This window comes from Sapajus apella, unplaced genomic scaffold (assembly GCF_009761245.1).
Source record: "Sapajus apella isolate SASKATOON/1434 unplaced genomic scaffold, GSC_monkey_1.0 scaffold69, whole genome shotgun sequence".
NCBI classification, from domain to species: domain Eukaryota; kingdom Metazoa; phylum Chordata; class Mammalia; order Primates; family Cebidae; genus Sapajus; species Sapajus apella.
In genome coordinates this window covers 3,105,041-3,129,315 of record NW_022437009.1, presented here as the reverse complement: position 1 = coordinate 3,129,315, position 24,275 = coordinate 3,105,041, and the positions used below count along the sequence as shown (strand labels likewise).

The window sequence follows — 24,275 nt, the reverse complement described above, 5'->3', positions numbered from 1 at the left end:
AACCTTCCTTCTGCCTTTGTTACTTATGTATATGTATGCATAAAACAGCCAAAGACTGAACTCCTTCCTCCGCAGGGAAGAACAATTTGCAAATTCATTTAGATCCTATTTAGATTTCTAATGCCAGTTCTATTTTATTTTCCTCTTTTGCTTTGAATTGCCTCTGCTTTTGCCAGTGCCTGTCATTAAACACTAACGCTAGCAGCTAACCTTTTCTAAGTACTTTCCCTAGCCATCCAGGCTAAGCGCTTTGCATGTGCTGTTTGTTCAGTCTTCTTAACAATGCAGCAAGGTGAGCCCTATTATTATCTTCATTTTTACAGGAAAGAAAACTGAGGCTCAGAGAGGTCACATATGTTGCCCAGGGCAATTCTGACTAAAGGAGCCATGGCCTTAAATTAGTGCTGTGCTGTCTCGGATGTACGATCTCCTGCTGTATCTCTACACTGCTCACAAAGCAGCCAGGACAAGACCTTGCAGAATTAATGGTTGTTGAATGAATGTGTTTGTTGAATGATGACTTGGAGTTCCCATCTGGGATCCAGATTTACATTTATGGTTTTACACTGTAGTTTAGACATAAGAAGCCTCTCTGTCTACAACAACGTGTGTGTTTGTGTATGTGTATTGTATGTATATACATACATGTATTTTTCTAAGTAATTGTCTTTTATGGTAGTATTGTGAACAGAGATATAATTAACAATGTTTCTTCCTTGTTCAAAACACATGCTAAACCAATTAGATTGACTAGAGAAAGATAAGGAAGAGGAAGACCATTTTGAACTCTGAAGGTCCAAATTCTAAAAAACTAAACATTGAAGTAAACACAGCTTTATTACTTTCAGGTTCTTATATATACCCTAATTAATATAATAAAATGGTCCCAGATGTTTGCCCAACTAGATATTCTTAAGGAAGAGTTGATTTAACAAACTAAGAAAAAAATATGTGCAAGTGATAAATTGTTTAAGTAAGCTGAGTGCAGTGGCTCAATCCTGTAATCCCAGCCCTTTGAGAGGCTGAGGCAGGAGGATTGCTTGAGGCCAGAAGTTCAATACCAGCCTGGGTAACAAAGAGAGATCCTATCTCTACAAAAATTTTAAAAATTAGCCAGCATGGTCGCGGGTGCCTGTAGTCCCAGCTATTGAGGCAGGAGGATGGCTTAAGCCAAGGAGTGTGAGGTTGTCATGAGTTAAGATCGCAGTGCTGTGTTCCAGCCCGCACAGCACAGCAAGACCCAGCTTTAGAAATCAATAAATTGTTTAAGGGTAAATACATTCTCCAATATTCTTTCTGCTATCTTGTTTCCACTAATTAAATGTTTGGCAAATCTTTCGCCTGAGCGTGGTGCAAGAGGAAACAGCCTGATTTGACTTGTCACAAACTAGTCAAGTCCTAATTAATGAGATTTCAGTGTATTTTAGAAAATTTCTAATTTATCTAAAACAGTTTTTTCTTCTATAATCTGTAACCCACAGCAAGAAGTGTGGTCATGTCTACCAAGAACAAGGAGCAAGTTGTATGGGAAGGAGAGACGCTCACTCTTCTCTGCAAGGCCAGTGGAGCTGAAAGTTCCCTGTCTGTGAGCTGGTGGCACATCCCACGGGACCAGACACAGCCCGAGTTTGTGGCTGGCATGGGGCAGGACGGCATCGTGCAGCTGGGCGCCTCCTATGGAGGACCCAGTTACCAGGGCAACGCAAGGCTGGAGAAAGTAGACTGGGCCACCTTCCAGCTGGAGATCACCTTCCCTGCCATCACAGACAGTGGCACTTACGAATGTCGAGTATCTGAAAAGTCTCGGAACCCGGCCAGAGATCGGAGCTGGGCTCAGAAGATTTCAGTTACTGTCAAATCTCTGGGTAAGTGTCCAAGAAAATCCTTTCCTGCACCTGTATATCAGTCGATTCATTCTGCAGTGGAATTGGATTGCGTGTTATCCTGAATCCCCCAGTTATGGTATGTGTACCCTAGGACACAGAGCATAGTTTACGGCTACGCTCTCTGTCAATTTTTAAAGTTTCTTCATCTTTGTAAAGATCGCCTTTAGAGTGTAACTTGTAAATTGCTGTTGGAGGTGAACAACAAAATTCTATGAATCAGCTTATAGTCGAACATGGCTGAGCCTTATACCTTCTGGTTTTTGACAGCTGCGGCCCGGGGATTGCAGAGCCCGTTGGGGCATGTGCAAAAGCGTTCTGTTACTGCACCCACGCACGGGGTAAGGGAAGGAGGCCAGACCACCGGGGTAGGGAGTGCTCCACCCACTCAGGAGCAGCAGCTGTCTAAGTAGCACACTGGAGAAACACTGCCTAGTTGTTGTGGCTGCTGGGAACAGTCTTAGAAGAGGGTCAACTTTGCAAAACCGAGGTCAGAGTTCAGGGCAGACTACTGTGAATCAGCTTCTACTCTACAAAATATGAAACTCCAAATGTACAAATGCAGGGTCCTCCTCGAAGAGCTGGCAACTAGAAGAACTTGAAAGTGCTGTATTTTAATCTGGTAAATATATTAGAAGTTGTGTCTCACTTTTTCTTCTAGAGTCAAGTTTACAAGTTAGTCTGGTGAGCCGTCAGCCGCAAGTGATGTTAACCAACACCTTTGACCTGACCTGCATAGTGGGGGCCGGTTACTCTGACCTCAAGGTGCCACTCACCGTGACCTGGCAGTTCCAGCCAGCTAGCTCTCACAACTTCCACTTGCTTATTCGAATCACCCACAACGGCACTATTGAATGGGGGGATCTCCCATCCCGATTCCATAAGAAGACAAAAGTTTCACAGTCTTTATTTCGTTCACAACTCCTAATCCATGATGCCACTGAGGAAGAGACAGGAGTGTATCAGTGTAAAGTGGAAGTTTATGACAGAAATTCCCTACACAACAGCCGCCCCCCGAGGGCTTCTGCCATCTCTAACCCGCTAAGGATAGCCGTCACTTTACCAGGTAAGTGTGACTTGAAATTCATCTCTGCTTTAAAAACAAATAGCATTCCTCCCATTTTGGATAAGTTATAAAAATAAAACATAAAACGACCTTCTCCCGTATTTGTTCTGTCTATGTAAGCACCACATGATGAAGGATAGACAGGTTAACATTGAGTTAGTATGCACGGGATGGCCACACTGGTTGTTAAAACATTGAAATACTTTCCATGTTGGCTCATTGCTGCTGTGTCCATTCCCCATTTTCCCATAAGTTCCCACCACCCAGCAACTAAAGGGTACCACGTGGCACAGCAGGGGGCCTCTAGGACCTGGCTCTAGGAGATGCAATGTTTTGGATTGGTCGCTGCCCAGGCCTTACCAGTTAGGAAACATTTGCTATCTTTCTGCTAGTGGTAGGGATACTGTAAATTCCATTGGCATACATCCTACTTATTCGTAAGGTGTTAATGTATAAGTCAGAGAATTTATTATTACAGTCAAAAATAATCCACCTCGTCACCCGGTGATAGAGCACAGGGGTTAAAAGTGAGACACCACCTAGGCAGAGCTCTGCTGTGTCACGTATCTTCTCTCTCATAGCTTGCATCCTCTTAGGACAGAGTGATGGAGACACGGTGAAGTCATTTAGATCTGACAGTCACTGGGCAGCCGAACAGCTCTGGATGAGCCACTTAATCTGCTCAAGGCCTAGTGACCTGATCTGTAAATTGTTAATGTGCAATTTAAATGTGGTGCCATATATAACATGCTGAGTACCTGACACGCCAAGATGACGCTCAAATGTGGTCGCTGTCATTATTCTCTCTGCTGCTCTGCAACATTTTTGGTGATAGTAATGATCCTCTTGTTCATGAATTCATGCCTTAATTATTCCTCTCTGTGGTATTTGCAATTGCTGACCCAATCTGTCTTCTTGGAACTTCTTTTTTCCTTGGCACCATGACACAAGATTTTTCTCCTCTGCTGATTTATTCTTTAAAGAAAACAATTTCTCTGGATTTTATTCTCAGCTATGCTGTTTTTTCATTCTATACGCTCTCCTGTGGTGGACTCATCCCGGCCTGTGGATACAACCTGTATGTTCACAACTCCCAAATTCATTATCTTGACCAATTTCTCTTCTGGTCTCCAGACTCATATATCCGACTGTCTCTAGGACATGTCTGCACTCGTTATGTCAAAACATAAACCTACCGCTGTTATCCAAAGCTATTCCTTCTACATTGCCCCTTATGTCCCCACTGCCCACCAGTGACCCAAGTTGAAAACCTGAGTCATCACAACTCTCATATTCACCTCGTAACTAAATGCCCATAGTGTGACATGCAAGGTCCTTTATCATCTGGTACATTTGTGTCTTTCCAGCATCTTCTTCAACTTTCCACCTTGAATTTGAGCTTCAGCCACACTGAATTACTTGCAGCTCCTCAAGAGTCCATGTTGCCTCTCACTTTCAAAGTCTTTGGTCAAGTTGCATCTTTTGTGTGGAAATAAATCCTTAACCTTTTCTCCATCAGAATAATTCCTATAAACCCTTAAGAGTCAGCTCAGAGCTATCTCCTCCTGGAAGTCTCCCCTCACTCCTGTATTTGGGCTAGGAGACCCTGCTGTGTGCTCTGAGGGCCACTTCTACATACCTCTCTGTCTTACATGGGTGAGATGAGGATCATGAAGAACAAAAATTTTACACTGAGGCCAGGCATGGTGGCTCATGCCTGTAATCCCAGCACTTTGGGAGGGGAAGGCAGGCAGATCACCTGAGATCAGGAGTTCGAGACCAGCCTGGCCAACATTGTGAAACCCAGTCTCTACTAAAAAGACACAAATTAGTCAGGTGTGGTGGCATGCTCCTGTAGTCCCAGCTACTCAGGAGACTGAGGCATAAGAATCACTTGAGCACAGGAGGTGGAGGTTGCAGTGAGCTGAGATCACGCCACTGCACTCCAGCCTAGGTGACAGAGCAAGACTCCATTTCAAACAAAACAAAGCATCCAAAAAATTCACACTGAGAAGGTTTCCCAAGACTTATTTCAGCTGCACGTTCTAAATGTGGAAGACAGCGATTAGGGCAAATACCACTGTGCTGTGGTGGAATGGCTCCTGTTTACAAATGGCATTTGGTACCATCTCTAAGCCCCTGTCCCTGTAAGTGTCTCCCGTAGACTGAGGGGAGATACCCACAGGAGCTAGAATTGTCTGTGTACTTCATAAAGAAGAGAACCTACTGGCAACATCAGTACACAGTTACAAAAGTAGAGTGGGTGATGTGGGCAAGAAGTTAGAAGAAGGTTTGGGAACAAGGATTGTCACTCATCTTTCTGACAAGGCAGAAAATCTGCTGAGGTCAAAGATTAGTTGACTCCCTATCCATATGATGTTCCCACAGTTAAGTGGCTGCAAAGACACACACAGTTCTAATCACCCATGTACAGCTGCCTTTTGTTTACCCGTGGTTGAAGGCAGATACAACTAGAGTTTGGAAATTGTGAATCCAGGAGTACTCTGGATAGTAAATACACAGACATAGCATTCATGGGGCCACTTTCTCCCAATCCGTTATATGAAGTACAACAGAAGAGATGCTTGTGCTTAAATACTGAAGCATTATCCTGTGGAAGAGAGATGCTAGGCTTGTCTGTGTGACACTCCCTCTGCCACACCACCCCTACCAGGCACAGGTAGAACTGGGACTAGTGGATGGAAGTGGTGAAGAGATAAAATTCAGCTTGATGTCAGAAAGCATTCTGTAGTGACAGTCCCAAAGTGCTGGGATTACAGGCATGAGCCACCATGCCTGGCCTCAGTGTAAAATTTTTTTCCTCATGTCCCTCATGTCACTCATGTAAGACAGAGGTATGTAGAAGTGGCCATCAGAACACACAGCAGGGTCTCCTAGCCCAAATACAGGAGTGAAGGACATAACTCTGGAGGACATAACTTCCTGGGGGACATAGCTCTGAGCTGAATCTTAAGGGTTTATAGGAATTATTCTGATGGAGAAGAGGTTAAGGATTTATTTCCACATAAGAGATGCAACTTGAAATGCAACTCGAGACCAGGCTGGCCAACATAGTGAAACCCAGTCTCTACTAAAAAGACACAAATTAGCCAGGCGTGGTGACGTGTGCCTGTAGTCCCAGCTACTCAGGAGGCTGAGGCACAAGAATCACTTGAGCACAGGAGGTGGAGGCTGCATTGAGCCGAGATCACGCCACTTCACTCCAGCCTGGGTGACAGAGCAAGACTCCATCTCAAACAAAACAAAGCATCCAAAAAATTCACGCTGAGAAGGTTTCCCAAGACTTATTTCAGCTGCACGTTCTAAATGTGGAAGACACCGATCTTGTATGCAACTTGAGATGCAACGCAAGGCTTTGAAAGTGAGAGGGAACATGGACCCTTGAGGAGCTGCAAGTAATTCAGTGTGGCTGAAGCTCAAATTCAAGATGGAAAGTTGAAGGAGAAGATGCTGGAAAGACACAAATGTACCAGATGATAAAGGACCTTGCATGTCACACTATGGGATGGAATGGGCTGCCTTGTCAGCTAGCGATGTTGTTCAAAAGCTGAATGAGCAGTGAGCAGGTGACCGTAGAGGGGGTTCGCCCATATGATGGCGGGAGGATGCAGTGTCATACTTCACCTCTAACATCTCTACTGCCTTAACTTTGTATTTCCTAGCAAAGTAACTGTTTTCATTTTTTAAATTTAGAGAGCAAGCTAAAAGTGGATTCAAGGAGTCAAGTCCAGGAGCTTGCCATCAACTCCAATACTGATATAGAATGTAGCATCCTGTCCCGGTCCAGCGGAAACCTTCAGTTAGCCATTATTTGGTATTTTTCTCCTATTTCCACTAATGCCTCCTGGCTAAAGATCCTGGAGATGGACCAAACCAATGTTATAAAGATCGGGGATGAATTTCACACCCCACGGAGAAAACAAAAATTTCATACTGAGAAGGTTTCCCAAGACTTATTTCAGCTGCACATTCTGAATGTGGAAGATAGTGATCAGGGCAGATACCACTGTGCTGTGGAGGAATGGCTCCTGTCTACAAATGGCACGTGGCACAAGCTTGGAGAGAAGAAGTCAGGACTAACAGAACTGAAACTCAAGCCCACAGGTAAACCTGTGAGTGTGTCCTCACAATGTCTTTCTGTCCGGTGGCTGTTTTCTCTCGGGGAGCTGTTCTATGGAGTGATTATGTGGAAGTAAAAATATGACCTAAAGTCATAGGAACAAATGACTGCAGAACCGGTAGTCCAACAGAGGAAGGGAGGTCACTTAAGGTGATTCAATCTGAGGTTTTGGGGAGCTCGGATAGGAGCAAAATCCTTTGACTGGTTTGCTTCTCAGCCTGGCAGCCTGGTCCATGCAGCTACCCAGGGTGTCGTATCTCCAGATCTCTATAATAACAAGCTGTGTCATTCCAGTGGGGCTCTACTGTAATTTGGCAAAGAAAGAGTAATACGAAGCATATTTCTCCCACTGTGAACAGAAACTGCACAACTCTACGGGGATGTGTGGAGAAATTGCTTCGCAACATTTAGCTGCCTAAACATAAGGCAAATAAGAGTAGTTAACTGTTGGAATGGCTTACTGAGGGAGTCTCCTCTTCCTCAGGAGATCTTTAAAAATGTAATGGAAGTTCCACACTGGTCTAAGGGTGCTGCTGTCTAAACGTGGGCAGGGTTGATTAGGTCTCTCAGCATTGGTTAGGTCACCTTCAGTGTTGGCTAAAATTAAATGAACGTCACAGCTCGGGTTCGGGAACTGGATAAGACCCAGCAGCACAAGGCAGAGAAGTTGATCTAATTTGGTGCTTACAATACTATTATCAAGGTAACGTAAAAAAATGAGATGATAATTAAGCATTACTATGTATTAGGCGATGGAGTACAAAGATGAAGAAGGCACAGGCCTGGCCCTTAGGGAGCTCCCAGTCCGCGGGGACAACAAGGGCAAAATAGCCGATTGGTACAGCGGGGTCTCTTCCTGCCCCTGTCTTCCCTTCTCTATGTCCTTCCAGCCCCTTCTTCTCCCTGCTAAATGTGTGTGTTCCTCAGGGATAATCCGCAGCCTGTTTTGCGTCTTATTCTCTGCTTTCCTCAGAATTGCTTAAACACTGCCCTGGTTTCAAGTAACATCTTCTAGATGATAGCTCTGAGATTTTGCGCTTAGCCCGGATCTCCTGAGCTCCAAGCCTTCATAGCCAACTGCCAGCTCTACGTTTCTACTTGGATGCCGCCATACTCAGCATGCCCTAAATTGCACTTGGTGTCAATGCCATCTCGCCACGCTCCTTTGTACTTCTGCATTTCCCATCTGTGTGATTGGCATTCTGTCTCCCAGGATGCCAAACTCTTGACTGCATGTGCCTGCCCCTCTTCAGGAGGCAGCCACTGCCTAGCTCACGTGCTTCCCATGTAGAAATGTGGGCTCCGTGTTGTCAGATCCTTTTGCATATCTACAGTTGCCTAAAATCTTCTTTGATGACATATCCTAGTTTGAGAATGTCCACAACTAATTTCTTTTTTTTTTTTTTGAGACAGAGTTTCACTCTTGTTGCCCAGGCTGCAGTGCAATGGCATGATCTCAGCTCACTGCAACCTCTGCCTCCTGGGTTCAAGCGATTCTCCTGCCTCAGCCTCCTGAGTAGCTGTGACTACAGGCACGCGCCACCACGCCCGGCTAATTTTTATATTTTCAGTACAGACAGGGTTTCCCCATATTGGTCAGACTGGTCTCCAACTCCTAACCTCATGATCTGCCCGCCTTGGCCTCTTAAAATGCTGGGATTACAGGTGTGGGCACCTCTCCTGGCCCAGTTCCTTTAAAATACTGCACGTGTCAGGCAGAACATACCTGTGGGCTAGGCGTGGCTGTGGACTTGCAGTTGTGTACATCATTTAGGGAATGAGTTAACGAAGAGGCCCCAGAAAGATGCTGAGAATGACTGGTCAGGGTTGTAAGAAAGATATTTTATCTGAGGTTAGAAGAAAATGGACTCCACTGACAAAACCACATAGAGGACAGAAAAGGACTAGAGGGTCCCTCACACTGGAAAATTGGGCCCTGGCCGAGTGTAGTGATGGGATTGGAAGCCAGATCACAGTAAAGTAGAAAGTAATTTGAGGCAAGGAAACAGCAACAGTCTCACATGAGCTAATATTCCACGTGCTTCTCCATGAAGGAAATGAGAGAGTAAAGAAGGTAACTAAAAAAGAGAAAATTAATAATTCAGACAGAATTATTATCTTAAAGACAGATTGATAAATGTGTTTGGGCCAGGTGCAGTGGCTCATGCCTATAATCCCAGCACTTTGGGAGGCTAAGGCGGGTGGATCAGTTGAGGTCAGGAGTTCAAGACCAGCCTGGCCAACATGGTAAAATTCCATCTCTACTAAAAATACAAAAAATAGCCAGGCATGATGGTCCATGCCTGTAATTCCAGCTACTTGGGAGGCTGAGGCAGGAGAATCACTTGAACCTGGGAGACAGAGGTTGAGGTGGGATGAGATTGTGCCATTGCACTCCAGCCTGGGTGGCTGAGTGAGACTCCATCTCAAAATAAATAAAATAAAATAAAATAAATAAATAAACAAATAAATATGTTTATTGTGAAACTGAAAATGTAATGCACGTTATAATTTCTTTATTTTGTTTGTAACTACTCTGGTGGTCATTCTAAATCCTCACCTGCTGGATAGCAAGGAGAAAAAAAGTAAATGTCAAGATCTGTTAAAAATTAGTCTAATCCAATCATTTAAATAGTTCCCTTGGATGGTTTTCTAACACTTGCATCAAAATCTTCAGTCTCTCAGATGGCTTCCTCTCTCTCTGTGTCTACACCCAAGATAATATCTGGGTGTATGGGGGAGAGTAATTTGCTAAGAATGAGGAGTACTGGTGGAATACATGGCTTGAGGGAGCTGCTAAAAGTTGTGATGATCGCTTTGGGAAGTAGAGGAGGAGTGAATCAAGGATAAGTAAAAACAGCAGGCAGAGGGCCCCCCCAGAAGCTTCATGGTTTTCAGTGGCAGGGTCCAGCAGGCAAGCGGTTAAAGAAGGGCTAAAGAAGGAAAGAGCCTGGTTTGATTCCTAGTAGAGAATGTCCTGGCAAATGTGAGAGACCAAGGACAAGAATTAAAATGAATGTGGCCAGGTGTAGTGGCTCACGCCTGTAATCCCAATGCTTTGGGAGGCTGAGGTGGGCGGGTCACTTGAAGCCAGGAGTTCAAGACCAGCCTGGCCAGCATGGTGAAACCCTGTCTCTACTAAAAATACAAAAATCAGCTGGCCATGGTGGCACATGCTTGTAATCCCAGCACTTGGGAGGCTGAGGCAGAGGAATTGCTTGAACCCAGGAGTCAAATGTTGCAGTGAGCTGAAATTGTGCCATTGCACTCCAGCCTGGGTGACAGAGCATAACTGTCTCACAAAATAAAAATAAATAGTAAAATAAAATGAATGCACTGATGTCTAAAGAATATAAAATCTTCCCAGTAAGAACTAGATTTTTTCAGAGGTGGTATCCAGTCTGAAAGTCTGCGTTCTCTAACTTACTGCCATTTTATTTTCTAGGAAGTAAGGTACGTGTCTCCAAAGTGCACCGGACGAAAAATGTGACCGAGCATGGCGAGGTGGCCATCCACTGCAGGCTGGAGAGCGCAGGCAGCTCAGCCGCTCTGTACTCTGTGATGTGGTACTGGAACAGAGAGAACGCTGGAAGTAAAATGCTGGTGCACTTGCAGCATGATGGCTTGCTGGAGTACGGGGAGGAGGGGCTCAGGAGGCACCTGCGCTGTTACCGTTCGTCCCCTACAGACTTTGTCCTGGAGCTGCAGCAGGTGGAGATGGAGGCTGCAGGAACGTACTGGTGTAGGGTGGCAGAGTGGCAGCTCCATGGACACCCAAGCAAGTGGGTTAACCAAGCATCTGATGAGTCACAGCAGATGGTGCTCATGGTGCTGCCTTCAGGTAACCAGGGGTTTATCTACTGCGAGCTCACGGTCAGGAGAATATATGGCTCTCCTCTTATGCTCTCCCTCTCAGCTATGTTTTGCTCCTTCTTCAGGCTGAAGACAATGTTCAGGTTCCCTAAAGAAGATGGTTTTGCTGTCTCTCTCAATAGTAGCTCATTTGAACAGACAAGGTCCACGTGAGGTTTTGGCATAGACACTGAAATATCAGGAGCATCTGACCTGTTCTCTCCTTCTCCTCCCAAACAAAAAAGCCATCAACATATGTCCCTTTAAGTAACCAAATAATATGTGAAACAGGCATCCTTACCCTTGGGCTGACCCTCTAATCTTAGATTGCTGATCAACAGTAGAAAGGGGAACGAGAGACAGGAGACCTGATTGAACCAAAATCAGCTATATCTAAATGCTTCCTGAATCAAAAAATAAAAAACAAACAACAAACCCAACTAAACAAACAAACGGAAAGGACACTTTTTCAATGAAAAAGTGCCAACCTCCTATAAGTGCCAAGAACTGCTTGTCTTTCAACAAACTACCAGAACTTTGACAATGGTGGTCATTCGGTGTGCCTGGTCTAACTGTACCTTGAAAGGCATCCAGGGAGGAAGGGTGCCCTATAAAGTGTGTTTCTACACTTTAGCAAGAAGGGCAGCTACTCCAAGACTGTTGGCCAAAGGGTGGTCTTTCCAAGGGAAGGTCATCCTCCTCAGCTGAGCACTCACGAACTACTTGTTCATAAAAACAAACATTTCTCCAGCTAGACCAGTCAACCTTCCCTGGCGGTCAACGAGCAGGCAGATGTCATAGGCAGCCCATTCTCTCATCCATGTCTTTCTGCTGGGGTTCAGGGAGAAGGTGACAGATGAGCAATAAGCTGAGCTTACTGAGGGAAAGGGCCATTGGAGAAGTAGGGGTGTGGTCTTGGCGCTGGCCACCAGGAAGCGTAAAGGGGAAATCATCAATAAAAGTAACAATCTTAAGACACCAGCTAGCTTTAGTGACACTCCTTAGGAAGAACATAATGCTGTTGAGAACATATGGGAACATCTAAGAACTAGGGGTAGCAGCACCCCAGCCCAGCAGGGCTTCTGGAGGGGAAGTCGAAGCTATCTGATTTGTTTCTTGAGGTGGCCCATCATTGTTTTCTTTGTCCACTCCTCAGCAGAATCTTTCTCCTGAGTGCCAGGCAGAAATGATTTTTCTATCAGCCCTTTTTTTCCCCCAACAATTATAGGAATTCCCGTACTCATGAGCACCTTCCGTTTATGTTTTCCCTCTGGAATTCACAGGCTCTGTAGAATCGGCAGTTTTTGCAATAGAATAAATAGATAAGAACTGTAAAAAGTATATAGTCTGTGATGAAAAGTGTATTCTCCTCTGAGGCGGAGGGGATCCTTCGTAGCATACATATTGTTAATCTCCGTGAGATCCCTGCAAAACAGGTGTATGGTTTTTAAAAGATAAACCTGGAAAGAAAACATTAAAAATTGAGTGGCCTTTGTATTCTTCAGAAAGCATTCGTCATGACAAGCTGAGGGTTTTCGGCGTAATGAATGTTGAGGATTGAAATCCCTGTAATGTAGCATCTGGGCTCCTCCACTTGGCTGTTCCTTCCTGGTAGTCAAGGAGGCAGTGTGGGGTGATAAAAAATATCCCAAGGGTTGGAATCAGACAAGCCTAGGCTCCAATCACAGCTCTACCACCAATACCAGCTATGAAATCATACTCTGGTTACTTTCTATGCACCTCAGCCTTCTATAAAATGAAGCTCATAATATAAATGTGTATAAAGTATCCCGTATGGTGTCTGGCACATTGCCAGCGCTCAGCAAATGTTATCTCCTTTCCCCTTTATGCTTCCAAATACGTCACACATACGTATACACACAGGTATACACATACCTACATGTATACATCTATGTGACAAAATAATGGCATTGTTTAATAAATAACCGTATGAGGTCCTGAAGGCACAAAAGTGTGTATGACAGAGTGTGTTCGCACGACCTTAGAGTCCAGTGGGAGTGGACTTTTGAACTGCACTCCACAGTTCAACATCATAGGTGTTTTCAAAGAAGTATTTCCAGTAGACTATGGCAACAACAGAGGCAGGGCTGCAGTGAAGGGAAGGTAGGGAGGAGATCTGGAAGATTCTCCAGGGTATGGGGCTCATGAAAAGGAAGAAACGTATTTTGGAAACATGAAAGAGTATGCAAGATGATAATAAGATGTAAAATTTCATGTTATATTGGGGGCTCTCCTGGTCATTGAGAATGGCAGAAGCTGCAGCCTCTATGGTACAATGGCAAGAGATGAGACCAGGGAGGTGGGGAAGGTCCAGACAGATCCCAAATGTGTGTACAGTATGAAGCTAAGAAGGAAGGACTTTACCATGACAGTGATGGAGTGTCACTGAAAAAGTTTAAGCAGGGGAGTGGCATGGTCAGGTTTTCCTTTTAGAAAGTTCCCACATCAAAATGAATTGGAGGCCGGGTGCAGTGGCTCATGCCTGTAATCCCAGCACTTTGGGAGGCCGAGACGGGCGGATCACCTGAGGTCAAGAGTTCAGGACCAGCCTGACCAACATGGAGAAACCCTGTCTCTACTAAAAACACAAAAAATTAGCCGGGCATGGTGGGGTATGCCTGTAATCCCAGCTACTCAGGAACCGGAGGTTGCAGTGAGCAGAGATCATGCTATTGCACTCCAGCCTGAACAACGAGAGCAAAACTTCGTCTCAAAAAAAAAGAAAGAATTGGAGGGGAGGCCGACACTGTAGGGGAAAGTATATGAAATTGTGAGAGCCCAGCTGGGAAAAGGTAAAGGCCTGAGATAAGGCAGGATGACTAAGAAAAGAACAGGCATTAGGTATTAGGAGGTGTGAATGTCAGGATCTAGAGGCTGATTCAACATATACAGAGGGCAAATGAGCAGAAAGAGAGAATCAAGGATTAACATTTGGATTCCAGCTTAGATGGATAGTGGGCCCATTCACCAAGCCAGGTAATACACGAGTGGGGTTTGGAGGGGAAGATTAGTTCAGTTTTAAATAAGTTGGGCTGGAATTTAGTTCAGAGTATCTGTGAGTTATTGATAAAGATCTGTCCAATAGACATCAAGACCTGCAAATGGGATCTGCACTAGAGTTGTAGATTAGAAGTGATCCATTGGTAGCCAATAATGGTGCAATGGGTTGAGCTGCTGTTTCTCAGCGGTGGACAGCCTGTGAAGGAGGCTGATAGGAGTGATGGAGAGCTGGGAAGATAATCAGGATTTGGTGGTACCGCCGACACTAAAGGCAGAGAGGGTATCAAGAGGGTGAGGCGAATTGACAGACTCGGCTCTTGCAAAGAGGTCAACTAAGGTAACAGTGGGAAAATATCCATTGGATTTGCCATTATGGGACAATTGCAGAAAAGTAATCAGGGAAGTCAGACTGCAGCAAGTTGAGGAGGGGAGAATGGGCACATCAAGTGCAGATGACTCTCTCAAGAGCTTTGATGTCAAGGGGAAGAAAGAAGACAATAAAATGGCAAGAGGTGTCAGTGACAGGGTTTCAGGTCTGCTTATTTTCTGTTTTGGTTTGAAGATGGTACAGACTTGAGCACATTTATGTTTTAGAGGTGAGAAAACCAGAAAGAAAGAAAGAAAAAGAAAAAGAAAGAAGGAAGGAAGGAAGGAAGGAAGGAAGGAAGGAAGGAGGGAGGGAAAGAAAAGAAAGAAAGAAAGGAAGGAAGGAAGGAAGGAAGGAAGGAAAGGGAAATATATTAACAGAAGAGTAGACATGACTGACTGTCCAGCATCTCACATGCATGCACCATCTCCTTCCTGGAATGCTCCTCCCTGCCATTTTTCCCTGGTCAACACCCTCATCCTTCACCCAGCAACTTAACTGCCTCCGAGACTCCCCTTATTCTTTTAGCCCTCACACCTGCAGTTACCTGTTGAATGTCTGTCACACCACTATACTATACTACAGGCAAAGATGACGAGTGTCTCATTCGCAGCACTAGCACAGTGCTGGGCACATAGAAGATGCTCAGATGTTTGCTGAAGCACCATGTCATTGCACTCCTGCTGAGTAGTAGGTCTATGTGCTATCAACATCCAGTTCAAATATAATATGCTACCTATGAAAAAGAACCATCACTTCTCAGATGGTTTTCCACGCTCTCTACCTGGCTATCTCAGCTTGAGCTGGTTTTAGGGCCACAAAATAGGACTATAGAGCATGTGACTCAAGTGAAGGCAGGAAAGTTAAGAGACATTTTCTCAGAAAATAGGCTTTGCCTTTTCATCTCTATCTTATTTCCTTACCAATGGCTAAGCCATGGCAGGGACAACAGCTGCCTCAGTCTTTTTACCTTACCCTTAGACCCTAGACACAAATGTCTTATTCTAGAGAATTGTCTGTGATTCATTGACAGGCCAGGCTATAAGGCTCCCTGGGAACTGGATCATTTGTAGTAGTGTGGTACTTGTTACTATTTCCTAGCTTTTATTTGGGAAAGGGTCTATTTAGAAAGTAGATCCTTGGGCCAGACGTGATGGCTCCCATCTGTAATCCCAGCACTTTGGGAGATGGGGGTGGGAAGAATTGCTTGAACCCATGAGTTTGAGACCCCTGTCTCTACAAAAAATTTAAAAATTAGTCACATGGTGGATACACACCTATAGTCCTTGCTCCTCAAAGGCTGAGAGACAAGAGGATTGCTTGAGTTTGGAGGCCAAGGCTGCAGTAAGCCATGGTCACACCACTTCGCTCCAGTCTGGATGACAGAGCAAGACACTGTCAAAAAAATAAGAGAGAGGGGCCAGTGCAGTGGCTCACGCCTGTAATCCCAGCACTTTGGGAGGCCGAGGCAGGTGGATCATGAGGTCAAGAGATCGAGACCATCCTGGCCAACATGGTGAAACCCATCTCTACTAAAAGTACAAAAAATTAGCTGGGCGTGGTGGTGCGTGTCTGTAGTCCCTGCTACTCAGGAGGCTGAGGCAGAAGAATTGCTTGAAACCAGAAAACGGAAGTTGCAGTGAGCCGGGATCGTGTCACTGCACTCCAGACTGGTGATAGAGCAAGACTCTGTCTCCAAAAAAAAAAAAAAAAGAGACAGAGAGAAAGAGAGAGAGAAAGAGAAAGAAAGAAAGAAGAGAAAAGAAAGAGAGGGAAGGGAAGGAAAAGAACTAGATCCTTGAAGGAGCTGTGTGTCTCTACCACACTGAAGTTTCTGGAGAGGCCAAGATCCCAACCTGTGCTTCCCAGTGCCTCCAGCAAGGCCTGGCATCTGGCATTCAACAAACGCTTGGTGAAAGGATGAGCAGGCAAGTCTTAGCTGGGCTGGAACAGGATGCTGTCAGTGATTCACTTATTCTGGGATGCACTTGTTACCAGGTTACCTTACCCTACTTTTGTTTCTTGGCAAGAGCCAACTCTCCCACATGGCTGCATGTTTGGGGTTGGGTAGTGGGGAAGAGTTGGCAGCCCCCTCTTTATCTCACACCTCTTTTCTTCTGAAGTCAGTGTCTCTCAGGAAGTATGAAAAAGGAGTGCTCCTTTTGCTGTGCTTGGTTGTGGGTGGAAACATGTTCTAAACTAAGCCTCATGATGAAGTGCTCTCGTTACATTTCGGGCTTTGTTTTGAAGGCCTTGTACTTTGAGCGTTGGGCACTTACTCAGATTGATCCAAAATGCCAAACCTTGATGGTTTGAATGTCACTAATTCTAATCCAGATATGAGTGAGAGGCAGATGGTAGGAAATGGTGACTGTAAGATCCAGAGCAAACACTGCCCTCCAGGAGAGGTGATTTAGCAGCCCCGGAGCTGACAGTTGCTAACTGCTGGCCACGCCAGCATGGTGAGAAGCACACCTTGGTATCCTTTGATGGCAGACTGTGCTAAGCTGAGCGGCCTCCTCCCCACTAAGATAGCCAAGCCCTCTGGGTGCCCCTTTATGCTGAAAAGCCGAGCAGCAGATTTCTTTCCATCTCCGGTGTGGCGTCACCTCACCATCATTACCCCACCATTCTAGCAACTATAATACCTGGGGCTGCGGACTCAATTATATGCCTCCCATGACTAGAAAAGGAAGCCAGAGCCTCCAAAGTGATCATTTCAGTCTCTGCTGGATGTCAGCAAGCTCTAAGGACAGAGGGACCAGAGATCTAAGGGAGAGATTTAGCCTGTGGAGGAAGATGGCCAAGCCTGGGGTCCCTATGCAAGGGGCCTGTAGGCTCCGGCCCTGCTCTCTGTCGGTTCTCTTGGGAGAAGTTTTCCTGCAATTTTGTTAGCTTTCTCAGTAGCATCCTAGCTAATATTTATTGCTTGCTGACTCCACAAATGCTTTAGGCACTTCATTAGATGCTTTATTATACATTATCTCATCCCAACTCTAGAAATTGTTATCCCTATTTGGTTGATGAGGAAACTAATGATTAGAGAGAGGATAAGTAACTTCTCCACTGTTAATAACAAACAGCACATTGAAGATTGAGGATTTGAACTCAGCTCTCTTTGACACACAGTAGGTACTCATTCACTACTCTGCACAAATGTCCACAGCCAGTGATCTTTTTTTTGTTTGTTTGTTTTTTGAGATGGAGTTTCGCTCTTGTTACCCAGGCTGGAGTACAATGGCGCGATCTCGGCTCACTGCAACCTCCGCCTCCTGGGTTCAGGCAGTTCTCCTGCCTCAGCCTCCTGAGTAGCTGGGATTACAGGCACACGCCACCATGCCCAGCTAATTTTTGTATCTTTAGTAGAGATGGGGTTTCACCATGTTGACCAGGATGGTCTCGATCTCTTGACTTCGTGATCCACCCGCCTTGGCCTCCCAAAGTGCTGGGATTACAGGCTTGAGCCACCGCGCCCGGCCGGCCACTGCTCTTAATACCTGGACTCCATGGCTCCATTCACTTGCATCATTGCAGTCTATGCTTCCTTCCAGCCACGGGCCTTCAAATGCACTCAGATAAGACCTGGGAAGAAAAGCTGTGGTCAAGCAGGGCCATTGGAAGAGGGGTCAGATAGGATGTGGAGCAGCGCGGGGGATGGTGAAGAATTCAAAATCTACCTTTATCATTGCTCACCGTTTCAAAAGCCAAAACCAAAACCAAATTTAGGAGGAAGGATACAAATGAGATCAGAGAAAATCCAGGACATGAACCTCTGCAGCTCTTTGCCAGCCCCATTCAGAGCTGCCAGCCTCATGTTCACTGATGATTTGTACTTTGTGTAGCATCGTGGCAGCCATCCCTGGGTTCCCATGTGTGGAATGTACTCATGCAATTGATTCATTCATCAGGCTCCATTGACACCCTGTGAGCAAACAGTTGAGGAAGATAAAAAGACACACAAGACACAGACCCCACCCTCAAGGAGCTCACAGTGCAGGAGGTGAGCGAATGTCTAGATTCTTTCTTGACTTCCATCAAAGAGATGTTCTTTAACATGTGGGATTCATCAGCAATGCCAAAAATGGAATTCTTGCAGCAGGAGGTTGGTCAAAATGACCTCTAAACCTCTTTTCATCTCTAAGCATGCCTCCTATAGCTTAGCCTTTGAAGAAGAAATTGCTTATGTCATAACAATTTTCCAGTAAAAGCACAGCTACTGTTAGCATTGAACATTTCAGAACAGCCCTGATTTCAGATATCATGTCATAAATAAATGTAATTGGAAGATTACATTTAGTAATTGGCCTCTTTAAGCACGTGTCTTTCTGCCTCAGTAGACTGCGTCCTGAAACCTGTGGTGTTTGCAGTCCTCTGGGCCTTGGCTTCCCTGGCTGTGTGGCCAGGAACCAGTCTGGGACTGCTTGTGCGTGCTCCGTGTGTGTGTCTGCTGATAGTGCTTCCCGGTGGACTGCAGCTGCGGGATGATCATATGCTTCAGCATGCCTTTATATAGTATCTTTTGCCCACGTGGTTGCAGTCAGTCCAATTTAATTCAGATCAGCAAAAGTTACTGAGCACATGTGCTAGGCACTGTAGGGGATGCAGAAACAAATGGCGATAGCAGACGTACTCAAGGAACTGTAATGAACAAAGGAGACGGGTAACAGGGAATTAAAGAGGTGTAAACAAAGGGCTGAGCGCGAAGGGGATGGAAGAGAAGAACTGTACCGGGGGCAAGGTAGGAAGAGCTGATAGAGTAGGAAGCGTGGTGGAGCTAGGCCGGAAGGACCCAGAAGCTCAAATGCAGGGAGCATGTCGGGGGGTGGCCACAGCCAGCGCAACACAGGAAAGCAGCGGGAGGGATGGGGCCGCGGAAGGGGGAGACCCACGTAGATGGTCAGGCTTGGGGGGGTGGGGAAGGGGCGCCTCATTGTGGGTGCAATTGTTTTATAAGGACGGTGCAGAGTGCAGAGCAGAGAGAGAGAGAGAGGGGAGGGTGTGTGTGTGTGTGTGTGCGCGCGTGTGTGTGTGCCTGTGTGTTGGAGAAGCAGCAGTGGGAATAACTCAAGTTAAAAATTCAGGCCTGGCAACACAGTTGAGAACGAGGGCTGAATTATAGATATCTTTTCTGAGGAAAGAAGATTAAAGGCGAGGTTTTCTTTTTTGTTTTGTTTTTCATTTTGGCTGTTAGTTTTAAGTAGGTCATTGGAACCTCCAGTGGTTGGAAATTGCCGGGCAAGGCGGCGTGGCGTTAGAAGAGAGCAGTCTAGGAGCTCTCTTCCCCTAGCGCTCTGCCCTGTGCTTCTTGTGATTTCGGGGGCCCACTGCTATTTGGCCCCATTATTTTCACATATACTTGCCTGTAACAATGAATCCCAGGAGTGTTTGCAATTGATTAGCACAAATAAGTTGGAGACGAATTACTCTGTCTCTCCCTTCGTTGCAGAGCCCACGCTTCCTTCCAGGATCTGCTCGTCGGCCCCTTTACTCTATTTCCTGTTCATCTGCCCCTTCGTCCTGCTCCTGCTGCTGCTCAGCTCCCTCCTCTGCTTATACTGGAAGGCCAGGAAGTTGTCAACGCTGCGTTCCAACACACGGAAAGAAAAGGCTCTCTGGGTGGACTTGAACGAGGCTGGAGGTGTGACCACAAACCAGAGGGAAGACGAGGAGGAAGATGAAGGGAACTGAATCCCGAGAGGCACCTGCAGCCAGGAAGGAAAGGTGGGGGTTTTTGAATTGGGTTGACCAGGGTGTGACTGAATCCTGGTTCTGTCCATAACTATGTCTGTGGTCGTGGGCACGTGACCTAGGAATCAGAGGGAGCATTCCCTGAGTGCTTACTGGTTCCAGGCACTGTTAAGTGTTCCTTTGCATCTTACCTCATCCGCTTCTTGCATCGCCCCCGGAACTAGCTAGTGTCATTACCCTACATCTCTTGAAGGTTCAGGTCCCTGGGCTGCAAGGAGATAAGAGGCTCCCTCACACGGACTCTGGAGGGCTGCAGCAACTCCCTGGTGGGGCTGCTCTCTCCTCTCTTATGTCACTGGTCACACTGACTCTAAGTCATCATTTTCCTCCAGATGAGAGGTGTAGGCAAGGGCCTGAGGCCAGCGAGGCAAAAGGAATTGGAAACATGCTCTTTGTTTACCTACAATTTGCCTCCCCACCAAGAATGTAACTTCCTTCAAGGCAGAAATCCAATTTTCTTCTCTAAGCCTACCTACAAAGGCCCACTTGAGAGTGAGCTCTGCGTAACAGGTGCTTCACTAATATAGGTTCCTTGACAAAATGATAAAACACTTGTAACCTGAGTCTGGGGTTTTTTTTTTTTTGTTTGTTTATTATTCAGTAAGACTTTTTATCAAGTAATTGCTAAGGAAAAACTTTTAAAAACTCATGGAACAGTGCTCCAGTCAGCCCCCCAAGGCCTCCTGTACCTGCTTTCCCCCACGCCTCCAAACCCCACCAGAAGGTCCATCTGGCTCCTGGTGCTCAGCCAGGGCCTCATTTTCTTGGACCTGATAGCACTGGGAAGTAGGGAAGGTGGCATCTGGGGGAGCGGGTTGACAGTGCCGCGGTTCCCCCATACTCCTGCAGGGCTGAGCTTGAGGGGCGGCAGTAGGTCAAGTCTGGTTCCCTAGCGTCTCTTATTCTCAGTCACAAAACGCAGGATGTGGGGTGGGTTGTAAGGGTGGGGTGTAATGGGTTAAATCTTTCAACAGCTGTCCCCACTGGGCCTGCAGTCCCCTCATCTTTGTTTCAAAAGCTGCTCAGGCCCTGTTGTAGCCAGAATTGGAAATCAATCAGTGCCACCTAACAGACTTGAGAAAGCACATCTATTTATTATCTACGTGACCAACTGAGTTGCTTTAACGCTCGTTAATTTGCATGTCCAAGGAGAGCAATTTAGTTTTAATTATTTGATCAGGCACACAAGTCCTTTCCAAACCTAATTAGTTCCTTCACAAGGGGATTATTGGTGGCTATGAGCACTCCTACCATGGACCTACAGATTCCTTAAACTCGTGTCCCTTCATAGCCTGATTTAAAATACTGGAAATGCTTCCTCAACGTGTCAACACGTTTGTTTCTTGTCACCCAGGTAAGGGAGCATATTTTTCCAAGCAACAAAGCTGAAATGAAGGCTTCTTAGAAATGACCCCTGCCCCTATTTTTTACAAACCTGTATTTTAATTCAAATGGAGAGAAAGCAGAAGCGAGGCTGGGCAGAGAATCTTGGATGGATTCTGCCGCAGCCCCCGCAGGAGCGCTCTTGCCCCACCCTCCTCTCTCCCCACCTGGACACCTCCTTCAGCTTTTAGCTCAAATGCCTCTTCCCCTTTGAATCTAGCACAGAGGGGCAGACAGGGACGGTCTCCTGGGACGGTAGACATTTAACCCACTTGAGCAATCAGCCTGTTTTACAGCTTCCTGCCCTGCTGCCTGTTTCTTCCCAAGTCCCGTGTGGAATGCAGTGACCTCGTCAGCTGGAACCAGCTCCTGACAGACCCCCGGCAACTTCTAGATGAGCCCGAGTGAACTTTCCTCATTACCATGTTGAAGTACCTACCCCGGGAGGAGCTATGGCTTCATGACCGGGACATGTGAGCTGTGTGCTGCCATGCCAACTCTCTGCAGCTGCGCCACTGGGACCCCTCCCCTATATGCACTCTCTCCCCTCTCCATCACCCCATAAAACCCTCCTGTCACTTTCCTTCAGAGACACCACTTTGGAGAATATTCTCAGTGCTCTCCTTGCTTGTGACAAGTAAAAAAACTTCTATTGATCAAAGCCCATGTTCTTGTGAAGAGTTGTTTGTTACCTGCCAGGCAAACAAACCCCGTTTTTTTCCAGGGAACAGAGACCCTCAAATATGAAACTGTTCTGGCCAGAGCAGGGCATGGGAAGTAGGAGTTCCCAGCGGGCATCTGCTGCATGTCAGGCCCTGTGGTAGGAGCAAGGGGTCCTGTGGTGACTCAGACACAGCCCCGTCCCCCTGGGACGATCGCCTTGTTTGTCCTAGATACTCTGCTTTCATTAATGGGACTTAGAGCACCTTCGATTGTCCAAGCAGTTACATGGCACTGTTTGTCCCCTAGGCAACTAAAACCCTCCAAAACTAAAGCAAACACCAACACAGTATTTTCTTCCTTTCAAACTTACAGAATAAAATTTGCCCTGATCCAGTTCAGCAGACATTTTATGTGAAATCTCTTCTCTCTCCAATTACATACTTTTCACTTTTGGTTTTTGAAACTTAGTCGAGAGTTTTACTTTTACTCATTGATTTCAGCTTTTCCATTTCATGCCACCACCTGGTTTTACTTTCGGCTTTTTGTGTTATAAATCCTCCTTGGCAAAAGGACAAGCCTCTGTCTCAGGAGTTGGCCAACCAGGGCCTATGGGCCAAACGCAGCCCACCATCCGTTTGTTTTTTAAAATATAATATATTGGAATATGGTCACTCCCATTTGCTTACATACTATCTGTGGCTGCTTTCACAATAAAACGGCAACGTTGTGTAATTGCCACAGAGACCATCTGACCTACATTGCCTAAAATGTTTACTATCCGACCCTTTACAGAAAACGCTTCCCAGCCCCTGCTGTCCTTTAAAGGTAATGTTCTGTCTCTCTTATACTTGCGTTATGTTCCTGGGAAACTGACTTGACCTCTTATATCTGAATCTCTTATATATCTGGTTAATGTAATAAATAATCTTAGGCTTTCAAGACTGACATCTAGTTCCAGGCATTCCGAAGTTCACCTCCTCTATACCAGGCTTATGCTATAGATGGGAAGTTCATCACCTGCAGCGTTTCATACCATCGTGCTGAGTACCTACTGTGTGCAAGATAAGCTGACACAGAGATGATTAAGGCATGGTTGCTCTGTTCATTATTTTTATTGTATTGAGATATATAGAAAAAACTGATTTATGGTAGAAGATGAACGCAATGGTGTAAAGTCATGTGCCATAATAATTTCTTACAATCGTACAGGATTTTTTCATCATCTCAGAATTTCACAGTATCTCTATACAAAAGGAATTGTTATTCCTGTCCTACCGGTAAGGAATTAAAGCTCAGAGAGGTTGAGATTTATCCAGGATCACCCAGCCATATGCAGAAGAGTAAAGGCTCAAATTTAGGTCTGCTGACAAGTCCTGGACTCTTTCCACAATAAACACTATGCTCAAATCCATTGCTATGGGGGAAAATCTGGATATAACCATAGCCACCTCGAATGGTTGTTATGGTGATCAAATCAGATACATAATGGAGATAAGTTTTGAACCATATCAAGTCATAAATGAATGCCAGCATTAACCCAAGTATTTCTAGGACTTACCTGTCCATGTACGTAAATAAAATATAATCAACAGTAATAATCCAAATTCTACAAGCTTTTTCCCCAGGATATTTTCACAGGGTCTTGGCCACCAACAATGTCCTTTAGATATTTCTGGGGGATTTTCCAAAATCCTAGGAATTTTTTTTTTTAAAGAGATGAGGTCTCACTATGTTGTTCAAGCTGGTATTGAGCTCCTGAGCTCAAGCAATCCTCCTGCAAGAGCCTCCCAAGTAGCTGGGACTACAGCTACAGACCACGCCTGGCCCGGATTCTGTGAATTCATATAAGCTCACAAGCAAGTCCATTCCCACGTGGCTCCCTGCAGCTCTGTTGGGCTCTGCAGGCTCCCACTGCAGCTGGGCTCTTGGAGCATATGAGATGCCAAGCTGAGGGGTGTTTGGTGGTAAGCAAGGAAAAGGGGCTCACTCTCTCTATCTTTCCATTACACTCTGCCGTAGGGAAAGAAATTCAAGATTGTTTGCACCCCTGTGTCTCTAAAGATTCTCTTGTGAAAACTGCTCCATTAGCATTTGCCCAGTATCTCCTTTCTCCATAGAGTCCAGACTCCGTAGATGCTGCGGCCAGGCTGG

At 45.7% G+C, this 24,275-nt stretch overlaps 1 protein-coding gene across 2 annotated transcripts in view; it reads left to right on the top strand.

Annotated features, from left to right (window-relative positions):
* Positions 1-22,127, top strand: part of CD101 (CD101 molecule) — a 38,704-nt gene extending 16,577 nt beyond the window's left edge. Inside the window, exons 5-10 of one of the 2 annotated variants that reach the window (XM_032249616.1) lie at positions 1,482-1,865; positions 2,545-2,949; positions 6,664-7,074; positions 10,536-10,931; positions 19,777-20,051; positions 21,758-22,127. In XM_032249616.1, the coding sequence (XP_032105507.1) occupies positions 1,482-1,865; positions 2,545-2,949; positions 6,664-7,074; positions 10,536-10,931; positions 19,777-20,018 (1,838 nt within the window). In that variant the 3' untranslated portion in view covers positions 20,019-20,051; positions 21,758-22,127. Of the gene's footprint in view, positions 1-1,481; positions 1,866-2,544; positions 2,950-6,663; positions 7,075-10,535; positions 10,932-19,776 lie in introns of both variants that reach the window. The other variant, XM_032249615.1, reaches the window with a different exon arrangement.
* Positions 22,128-24,275: the final 2,148 nt, after the last annotated feature.